The sequence below is a fragment of the Actinia tenebrosa genome, unplaced genomic scaffold (assembly GCF_029948245.1).
Source record: "Actinia tenebrosa isolate PJP-AT-01 unplaced genomic scaffold, QUT_ActTen_1.0 PGA_scaffold15__27_contigs__length_11533743, whole genome shotgun sequence".
In the NCBI taxonomy this organism is placed as follows: domain Eukaryota; kingdom Metazoa; phylum Cnidaria; class Anthozoa; order Actiniaria; family Actiniidae; genus Actinia; species Actinia tenebrosa.
Window position 1 is genome coordinate 3,977,889 of NW_028292575.1, and position 11,007 is coordinate 3,988,895.

Genomic DNA, 11,007 nt, shown 5'->3' on the forward strand with positions numbered 1-11,007 from the left:
GTTCATTGCCACTTGGTATTCGTGTATCTATATTTTTGAGCACGTATGATTTATCTGAACATTATCTATATTAGCGAAAGTATAAATATTCTAGATCATTAATTGATCTTAATTGACAATCCTTAATAAATATCTACAAAAATATTAATCACTTGTTATAATTCCTATCTATTATTGCTCTGTTTATTGGTGCAGGTCGTTCTTTTACTTGGTGTTTATTTTCCTTCGATGTTTCTTGGTTAAGATAACGTAGGAGACGCAGGGTTGTTCTGGTAATCCTGTGGTAATAAAAGTTGAGTGGAGACTAAGTCTATGAATCTTAGACAAACACTTTCCCCCTCCTTCTCCCCCCAAGGATATCACACACAGTGACGTGGAAAGTATACTCCAACTAAAGAGAATTTTAGTAAGATAGTGAAAATGCAGAAAAGAAAAAAAGAAAAGGAAGGAGGGAGAAGAATAAAGAGAAGGTAAAATTTAGCAAAGAAGGAAAAAGCAAGAAAGGAAAGAATAGACAAAATACTACACTTATCACTTTAGTAACAAACGAGAACGTTTTGCCGTAACGTTTTGCTATAACGTCGACAGCCTATGCAAGAGAAAATGATCTGAGAGAAGGAATCCCCGTTCTCCATAATAAGCACTCTTTGATGCTATTTTAGAATCATTCCTTTAATCCATTGTTGTTGTTGTTGTTTGCACACGCAAACTGCGTGGCAAGGTTGTTTTTTTTGTTTTGTTTTGTTTTGTTTTGTTTGTTTGTTTGTTTGTTTGTTTGCTTTTGTTTGTTTTACCAAAAAAGTGACCACACAGAGTAGAGCGCGAACAGTATACGCGTGCTCAAAAACAAAAAATGTGAAATATGATTCTAAAAATAGCATCAAACGGAGCCAATGATGGTTACAAACATAAATACCAGAGATTTTGTTTATTTTCTCTTAACCTATGCCGTACATCCTAGTAACATTATACTTTGGACGGGAAAACTTACGTCTCTATGCTTTCTCTTCTAGTCTCGTTTCTTACTCGAATGATACGTGTGGTAGACATATGATGAAATAAATCAGATAAATACATTTTACTCCATACTTATCATCCAGTCTTCCGCTTCGACACATAACTTACACTAAACTATCGGGAGATCAATTCTGTCTACTTCCTCTTTTTTTTTTTTTTTTTTTTTTTTGATAAGGTAAAATAAGAACAAGACAAGCGTAGCGGGAGTGTGATTTGTAATTGGACGTTTGATTTCAGACCAAAATTGCACTACACGAAGTTCAATTACCACTTAATCATATCCTTTTTGTAATCATACACAAGAAAAAGACACAATAAAGAGTGCAGAATAATCAGTTTAATGTAGTAGAAGAACTAAATGCAAACAAACAAAAAAACATCTAAAAAAATGTTTTTTTAATTTTTTTGTTTTATTTTATTGTTAAAAAAATTTTTTTTTAGAATACGATTAAGAGCTCCTAAGGATGCGATTTGGGAATTAATCGCACTCCTTTGAACCAATCAGATTGCAGGATTTGGTAGTGATTACAAAAAGGATGTGATTAGGGTTTAAATTATTTTTTTTATCGGCCCGCATCAGTCATGATTACCATCATCATAATTGTTATCATCAGCATCATATTATTACCACCATATCAAGAATAGCTTATTTCATCATAATTATCTTTGAGAAACAATCATCATTAGTATCATAAACAAACAAGATATCATCATTAACATCAAGCATAAACAACATTAGTGACAACATCATTTCCATCACCTTCATCACAACCACCACCACATTGTTAATCATCATCACCATCATCATCATCATCATCATCACTACCATCATCATCACCATCATCATCGTCATCATCACCATCATCAAAGATATTACTGCAAACACAAGCCGTAAACTAAATACTGATGAGTTTAACAAGATGCATTTCGTATGGTAATATATATATTTTTCCCAATCGTCAGGCCCGCTTGTATGAAGGCCGGATAGCGCTATCCAACGAATATATCCAATCCATTGAGAGATAGATTTATTGGAAAACAGCATCGATTTATCCTCTGGATAAGGATTTATCCGTCGGATAGCGCTATCCACCCTTATTGTACAACCAGGCCCAGGTACAAAAATCTTTGTTGTTCACAGACCCTAATTAAGTTTTAATTTTAAATTTCTTACGAATATTACCTTTGGACTTAGTGTTTTAACTATAAAATTTTTTATTCAAATTAATTAGGTTAATAGTATGCGTAAGAATATATACACGTGGAGATTTTACTTTACATACCAGACACCGGAACCCCTCGTACTAACTAATAACTGACCATCCTTTACAACAGTTATATATCTAGGGTTCTTGATTACATCACAAGTCTTTCCTACAAAACGACCATCCAATCTGAATTTTTGTACGCGGTTATTACCTTGATCACACACCAGTAGATGATGGTCATTATCAATAGCCAGGCCCCATGGTCCATTTAGCTGACCATCAGCACTGCCTTGACCACCAATGGTCGATATTCTAGTCGGTACGTTACCTTTCTTCTCAAATACATGAATAACGTGATTATTATAATCACTGACGTAAAACAGTCCGTCATGTGTTATCACATCAAATGGAGTAAACATGTCCTGTGTTGTCAAACCAAACTGATATTGATAGTCACCGTCTCTTGTGAAGACTTGAACACGACGATTATCACCATCACACACAATGATGTTACCCTCGTCATCAACGTGTACTCCCCACGGATGATAAAACTGTCCATCACCGTTACCATGGTTACCAAAGGTTTTTACCAATGTCCCTGTTGTAGTGTTCACTATACATATTCTATGATTACCATAGTCTGCTATGACTAAATCTGTATCATTCAGAAATGCTACACCTTGAGGATAAGAAAGTTGTCCCTGTGCACTACCTTGACTACCATACGTCAGTAAGAGATCCCCATCAGTGGTGAATACATGGACATAGTGAGAAGAATCATTTAAAACAGCGATCCTGCTATTGTCTCTGTTTACCGCTATACCTCTCACATAACTAGTATCTCTATTTACACGTTTCATGTTAAACTGTCCTGTTGTTCTCATCCTTTGTGGCTTGACATTCACCACTAGTGGACTGTTAGATGCATGATTCCCATTCACTTGAACCTCTGCTGTCAACTGGCCAGGTACTTTAGCCATGAATTCAACTTCTACTTTACCATCAGTTCTCACATATTTCTTTTCTATTTTCACATTTTCTTCAGGCTTGATTTGAACGTCTATAACATCCCTTGGATCATAATGGGGTTTTCCTGTAGATGTTTTGATTATCATTGTCAAAGTTTCTATCTTTAAAGCATCCGTCTCAGATCTCACATGAATAGTGCTCTTCGTATGGTCTATTTCGGAAGAATAAGTTTTTTTTTTTCCCAGCCCTGAATTCACTTGTCGCATCAGCTTTTGATTAGGAATTAATTCAATTCTGGAGGATGGTGTAATGGGGTTGAAGGCAAATTTCTGAGAGCATTGTGTCTCTTGATTGTTCATCATTTCACTTGCCAGTCCTCTTTCCATCACATTCTTGATGTATTCCTTAACGGCTGGAATATGTTGAATTATATTCAAGTTTGTTGTGGCCGTGTTCAACTTCTCATCGATTTGTCTCAGCAATTCTCGTTCGTTGTCTTGTAGTATTTGGATGATGTTCTTGGTTTTGTCTTTGACTTCTTTTTTTGCCTTTTCTCCTTGTTGTTTGATTGTGTTGGCAATCTTTACTTGTTGTTGCTTTTCCTTGTCATCTAATCTCAACTGCTCTAGTACCTGCAGATGTTTTAACAATACAGCTTTCTTGATCGAAGCAAACTTATCTAACGGCATTGTGTTATGAACCCTGTGATCTTTCAAGCATGTCAAGCAAATCATTGCATCACAATCTTCACAGAAAAACTCTAGCCTGTGATGAGGGTGACTTGTACAAGGATTTTCTCTTGTTACTATGAACTCAATATCTTCTTTCTTCAAATCAGCGAAACGAACGACCTTGTGATCTTTAATGAACAATGAATGACTCTTCTCGCATTCATCACACATCGAGCGATCACAATCAAAACAATACCAAGAAGCTGACGAATGACTCTCAGAAACAGAACAAGCCTTTTCTCCTTCTACCAACGCCAGACCCTTCAACATTCGAGAATGCAATAGACTTGGCTGTAGATCTTCGACGCTGCTTAGTTCTGGTAGAGAAGTCTGTGATTTGCATCTAGGACACTTGAAGATGTTGATTTGGTCGACTTGCTCGGCGTGTCGTTTGACGCAAGGCTTACAAAATGTGTGGAAACAAGACAAGATCTTTGGTTCAGTGAAAGTATCATTACACAGGGAACATTGTAGTTCTTTCTTAAGATCATCGACAAACGATTCCATGTCTTCGAAAGTTGAGACGAGATGAGGGAGTTGTCTGAATAATGTTGTTTGTCAGTCTTTGGTCAGGCGATTCTTGGAAATGAGCGTGACCTTACATCCTTGAAATGATGTCACGCGATGAATGTATAATTTTGAATTCTTTACTATCAATAGACGTCACTTCCGGTACATCCGGCCCGTCAAACCTTTGGCTGGGGGGCAATTATAAATTCCATTTGTAAAGCGAGTGTACTTTGTTTGTGAGTATTACCGCTACGAAAATGCCGGATTCCTGCTCTGTTTATGGGTGTTCTAATCGAAAGCAAAGGGACAAAGACAAAAGGTTCTTCAGAGTACCTCAAAAATCAACTCGTCGAGGCAAAAGAGAAAGTGAATTATTGAAAAAGCGTCGAGCAAAATGGCTCGCTAATGTCTCGTTGCTGTCAAATTGAACGAAACACACAAGTCAAAAAGAATGGAACGAACAATTTTCTTTTATTATTATTATTATTATTTTGCTTCATACCCGGCCATGCAGTTGCAATGTGCTGTAACTACCTCACCATTTTCTTTTCACTATTACCCAAGTCTTTAATGGAGTACAAGTCGATCTTTGTGAGTGATTTACCTAAATCAAAGACAATCATCTTAATTATAATAATGAATCATAACAGGTTATATCCTATCAGAATACTAAAGAAAGCAAGCTCGAGCTGCTTTAATACTCGCACGTTTTGGCTTAGCAACGTAAAAACAAAGCACAAAAATTTTGTTTGTACTTAACCTTGCAAGTACAAGATGATTTTTGTCCTTAAGTCGCTTTCCACTAAGCCCATTAACCCAGCCACTTACGAAAAAGAAGTTGTACGCCTCTAAATTGTGAAGTGAACCAGTCTCCAACATGTCACGTGATCGATAGTAAGGAATTTTCATGGAATTTTGTTTGACGTATATTTTCTACATACATTAGAAGAACACTTGGATCCCGTCGTTGGGGGTACTGTGAGAAAGTTATGTACGCATTTGAATAAGAATGTCAAAGTATGAAAAATATCAACGTGATTCAAATTCAATCAAATCAAAATAAATCTAAATAAAAATTGGTTTAATAGGTAAACAATAATAAAAAACAAAATGAAATAAAAGAAAAAAAAATAAATGCAAACAAACGAATAAATAAAAAAATCAACAAAGCAACAAAATGAGAAAATTTAAAGAATCAAAGTCTTTTTTATTTCCTGTGAAAAAAATCATTGGTTGAATTCAAATACACGATCAATATAACAATAAATAGAAAATTGGAACTAAAATAATAAATTATGACAGTATAAGTAACGATGATTATTACGAACAAAAACTGCGAGGGTAAATAACTTTATTTGAGAACCCCAAAATTATCTTGATATCTGATTATTCAACTACTCTGTTGCGCTATCGTATGCTTCCACCAATCAGCTTTAAGATAGCACAGGCAGCCCAAACAAGGTTCCTGTGTATGGTTGATAAGGGAATGTATGGGAGTTAATGATAAAGTTATGACAATAAAATGTTTCACTCAACAATTTGCCTCAAAACTTGCTATAGTTGTTGCTTTTACTTTGTTCAGTCTTCTGGCGAAGTTTCAGCGCGATTTGAGGCCGTTAAGTGTTTTTTTTAAAATCTGCTCTTCTCTACCCATAGTTAATAGCAAGTTCCCCTTCATTAACTATGCCCTACCTAAATAATGGTCGTGTTCAATATCGTACCCAGAGCTTGCGTTTCTTCTGGCCTGCGGCAAAAAAACACGAGGGCTCTGGCATAATTCATTTTTGGCGCATGCGCAAGTGAAGTGAAGTATAAACAATGAAAATCATGCTTTAATAAAAATTGGAAATCGGGAACATATTTTTTTATTTTTGGCAAGCCTTTGAACGAATGCGCTCTTATACCGGAAGTCCAAGAAATCCTGGTCTCAAAAAATGGATTATGCCAGAGCCCTCGTCCTTCACCGTAGGCCAGAAGAAACGCAGGCTCTGGGTACGAGATTGAAATGTCTTTCTCTTGTGTTATGCGTAGTACGGAGTTCATTGCGACTTGGTATTCATGATCTAGAGCACGTATGATTTATCTGAACATTATTTATATTAGCGAAAGTAAAAATATTCTAGATCATTAATTGATCTTAATTGATAATCTTTAATAAATATCTACAAAAATATTAATCACTTGTTATAATTCCTATCTATTATTGCTCTGTTTATTGGTGCAGGTCGTGCATTAATTTGGTGTTATTTTTCCTGGATGTTTCTTGGTTAAGATAACGTAGGAGACGCAGGGTTGTTCTGGTAATCCTGTGGTAATAAAAGTTGAGTGGAGACTAAGTCTATGGAAATAATCTTCAAACAACACTTCCTCTCCTTCTCCCCCCAAGGATACCACACACAGTGACGTGGAAAGTATACTCCGACTAAAGAGAATTTTAGTAAGACAGTGAAAATGCAGAAAAGAAAAAAAGGAAAGGAAGGAGGGAGAAGAATAAAGAGAAGGTAGAATTTAGTAAAGAAGGAAAAAGCAAGAAAGGAAAGAATAGACAAAATACTACATTTATCACTTTAGTAACAAACGAGAACGTTTTGCCGTAACGTTTTGCTATAACGTCGACAGCCTATGCAAGAGAAAATGATCTGAGAGAAGGAATCCCCGTTCTCCATAATAAGCACTCTTTGATGCTATTTTAGAATCATTCCTTTAATCCATTGTTGTTGTTGTTGTTTGCACACGCAAACTGCGTGGCAAGGTTTTTTTTGTTTTGTTTTGTTTGTTTGTTTGTTTGTTTGTTTGTTTTTGTTTGTTTTACCAAAAAAGTGATAACACAGAGTAGAGCGCGAACAGTATACGCGTGCTCAAAAACAAAAAATGGGAAATATGATTCTAAAAATAGCATCAAACGGAACCAATGATGGTTACAAACATAAATACCCGAGATTTTGTTTATTTTCTCTTGACCTATGCCGTACATCCTAGTAACATTATACTTTGGACGGGAAAACTTACGTCTCTATGCTTTCTCTTCTAGACTCGTTTCTTACTCGAATGATACGTGTGGTAAACATATGATAAAACAAATCATTTAAATACATTTTACTCCATACTTATCACCCAGTCTTCCGCTTCGACACATAACTTACCCTAAACTATCGGGAGATCAATTCTGTCTACTTTCTTTTTTTTTTTTTTTTTTTTTTTTTTGATATGGTAAAATAAGAACAAGACAAAATGTCATAGCTTATCGGCCAAAAAAGTTGACAGAAAAAAAGAAATTAATAATGGCAATTGAACTGAGTGGAGTGCAATTTGGTCTGAAATCAAACGCGCGATTACAAAATCATGCGACCGCGTAGCGGGAGTGTGATTTGTAATTGGAAGTTTGATTTCAGACCAAAATTGCACTCTTTGTAATCATACATAAGAAAAAGGCACAATAAAGAGTGCAGAATAATCAGTTTAATGTAGTAGAAGAACTAAATGCGAACAAAAAAAAACATCTAAAAAAACTTTTTTTCAATTTTTTTGTTTTATTTTATTGTTAAAAAAAATTTTTTTTAGAATACGATTAAGAGCTCCTAAGGATGCGATTTGGGAATTAATCGCACTCCTTTGAACCAATCAGATTGCAGGATTTGGTAGTGATTACAAAAAGGATGTGATTAGGGTTTAAATTATTTTTTTTATCGGCCCGCATCAGTCATGATTACCATCATCATAATTGTTATCATCAGCATCATATTATTACCACCATATCAAGAATAGCTTATTTCATCATAATTATCTTTGAGAAACAATCATCATTAGTATCATAAACAAACAAGATATCATCATTAACATCAAGCATAAACAACATTACTGACAACATCATTTCCATCACCTTCATCACAACCACCACCACATTGTTAATCATCATCACCATCATCATCATCATCATCATCACTACCATCATCATCACCATCATCAAAGATATTACTGCAAAAACAAACCGTAAACTAAATACTGATGAGTTTAACAAGATGCATTTCGTATGGTAATATATATATTTTTCCCAATCGTCAGGCCCGCTTGTACGAAGGCCGTATAGCGCTATCCAACGAATATATCCAATCCATTGAGAGATAGATTTATTGGAAAACAGCATCGATTTACCCACTGGATAAGGATTTATCCGTCGGATAGCGCTATCCACCCTTATTGTACAACCGGGCCCAGGTACAAAAATGTTTGTTGTTCACAGACCCTAATTAAGTTTTAATTTTAAATTTCTTACAAATATTACCTCTGGACCTAGTGTTTGAACTTTAAAAGTCTTTATTCAAATTAAGGTAAATAGTATGCGTAAAAGATTATATACACGTGGAGATTTTACTTTACATACCAGACACCGGAACCCCTCGTACTAACTAATAACTGACCATCCTTTACAACAGTTATATATCTAGGGTTCTTGATTACATCACAAGTCTTTCCTACAAAACGACCATCCAATCTGAATTTTTGTACGCGGTTATTACCTTGATCACACACCAGTAGATGATGTTCATTATCAATAGCCAGGCCCCATGGTCCATTTAGCTGACCATCAGCACTGCCTTCACCATCAATCGTCGATATTCTAGTCGGTACGTTACCTTTCTTCTTAAATACATGAATAACATGATTAATATAATCACTGACGTAAAACAGTCCATCATGTGTTATCACATCATATGGAGTAAACATGTCCTGTGTTGTCAAACCAAACTGATATTGATAGTCACCGTCTCTTGTGAAGACTTGAACACGATGATTACCACGATCACACACAATGATGTTACCCTCGTCATCAACGTGTACTCCCCACGGATGATAAAACTCTCCATCCCCGTCACCATAGTTACCAAAGGTTTTTACCAAAGTCCCTGTTGTAGTGTTCACTATACATATTCTATTATTACCATAGTCAGCTATGACTAAATCTGTATCATTCAGAAAAGCTAAACCTTCAGGACTAGTCAACTGTCCCTGTGCACTACCTTGACTACCATACGTCAGTAAGAGATCTCCATCAGTGGTGAATACATAGACACAATGAGAAGAATCATTTGAAACAGCGATCCTGCTATTGTCTCTGTTTACTGCTATACATCTAAAAAAACTAGAATCTACATTTACACGTTTCATGTTAAACTGTCCTGTTGTTCTCATCTCTTGTGGCTTGACGTTCACCACTAGTGGACTGTTAGACACACGATTCCCATTCACTTGAACCTCTGCTGTCAACAGACCAGCTACTTTAGCCATGAATTCAACTTCTACTTTACCATCAGTTCTCACATGTTTCTTTTCTATTTTCACATTTTCTTCAGGCTTTATTTGAACGTCTATAACATCCCTTGGATCATGATTGAGTTCTCCTGTAGAGCTTTTAGTCGTTACTATCAGCTTTTTTTTCTTTAAAGCTTCTGCCTTAGATTTCACCTGAATAGAGCTCTTCGTGTGGTCTGTTTCGGAACAAGTTTGTATTTCTCCCAGCCCTGATTTCACTTGTCGCATCAGCTCTTCATTAGCAACATATTCAATTCTAGAGTATGGTGGAATATGGTTGAAGATGAAGTTCTGAGAGCACTGTGTCTCTTGAATGTTCATCATTTCACTTGCCAGTCCTCTTTCCATCACATTCTTGATGTATTCCTTGACGGCTGGAATATGATGAATTATATTCAAGTTTGTTGTGGCTGTGTTCAACTTCTCATCGATTTGTCTCAGCAATTCTCGTTCGTTGTCTTGTAGTATTTGGATGATGTTCTTGGTTTTGTCTTTGACTTCTTTTTTTGCCTTTTCTCCTTGTTGTTTGATTGTGTTAGCAATCTTTTCTTGTCATTGCTTTTCCTTGTCATCTAATCTCAACTGCTCTAGTACCTGCAGATGTTTTGACAATACAGCTTTCTTGATCAAAGCAAACTTATCTAATGACATCGTCTTATGATCCTTGTGATCTATCAAGCATGTCCTACAAATCATTGCATCACAATCTCCACAGAAAAACTCTAGCCTGTGATGAGGGTGACTTGTACAAGGATTTTCTCTTGTTATTATGAATTCAATATCTTCTTTCTTCAAATCAGCCATACGAACGACCTTGTGATCTTTGATAAATACTGAATGGTTCTTCTCGCATTCATCACACATCGAGCGCTCGCAGTCAAAACAATACCAAGAAGCTGACGAATGACTCTCAGAAACAGAACAAGCCTTTTCTCCTTCTATCAACGCCAGACCCTTCAAGATTCTTGAATGTATTAGACTTGGCTGTAGATCTTCAACGCCGCTTAGTTCTGGTAGAGAAGTCTGTGATTTGCATCGAGGACATTTGAAGATGTTGATTTGGTCGACTTGCTTGGCGTGTCGTTTGACGCAAGGCTTACAAAATGTGTGGAAACAAGACAAGATCTTTGGTTCAGTGAAAGTATCATTGCATAGCGGACATCGGAGTTCTTTCTTAAGATCTTCAACAAGCGATTCCATGTCTTCAGGAGTTGAGACGAGATGAGGGAGTTGTCTGAATAATGTTGTTTGTCATTCTTTGG

The 11,007-nt window shown here is 36.0% G+C and overlaps 2 protein-coding genes across 2 annotated transcripts; both read right to left on the reverse strand.

The window, feature by feature from the left end:
- Nucleotides 1–1,164: 1,164 nt before the first annotated feature.
- On the reverse strand, nucleotides 1,165–10,097 carry LOC148910874 (uncharacterized). Its single transcript, XM_089030654.1, has 3 exons — nucleotides 8,806–10,097; nucleotides 4,975–5,039; nucleotides 1,165–4,483 (listed from the first exon to the last, which is right to left on the reverse strand). The coding sequence occupies exons 1-3, from the start codon at nucleotides 10,091–10,093 to the stop codon at nucleotides 2,288–2,290; spliced, it is 3,549 nt and encodes a 1,182-aa protein (XP_088886780.1). The 5' UTR covers nucleotides 10,094–10,097; the 3' UTR covers nucleotides 1,165–2,287.
- Nucleotides 10,098–10,297: 200 nt separating this feature from the next.
- Nucleotides 10,298–11,007, reverse strand: LOC148910875 (E3 ubiquitin-protein ligase TRIM33-like). The gene has a single exon (XM_089030507.1). It carries the CDS (start codon nucleotides 10,943–10,945, stop codon nucleotides 10,298–10,300), a length of 648 nt encoding a protein of 215 aa, XP_088886633.1. The 5' UTR covers nucleotides 10,946–11,007.

What these genes read in the sequence shown, in the direction of transcription:
- LOC148910874 (XM_089030654.1), bottom strand. Translation starts at nt 10,093, where the DNA reads ATGGAAAGAGGACTGGCAAGTGAAATGATGAACATTCAAGAGACACAG. An exon ending in CGGTGTCTGGTATGTAAAGT is followed by an intron (nt 5,040 to 8,805) that starts AAAATCTCCACG and finishes TCTTTGATTTAG; the next exon opens with GTAAATCACTCACAAAGATC. An exon ending in GTAATAGTGAAAAGAAAATG is followed by an intron (nt 4,484 to 4,974) that starts GTGAGGTAGTTA and finishes ACCAAAGACTGA; the next exon opens with CAAACAACATTATTCAGACA.
- LOC148910875 (XM_089030507.1), bottom strand. Translation starts at nt 10,945, where the DNA reads ATGGAATCGCTTGTTGAAGATCTTAAGAAAGAACTCCGATGTCCGCTA.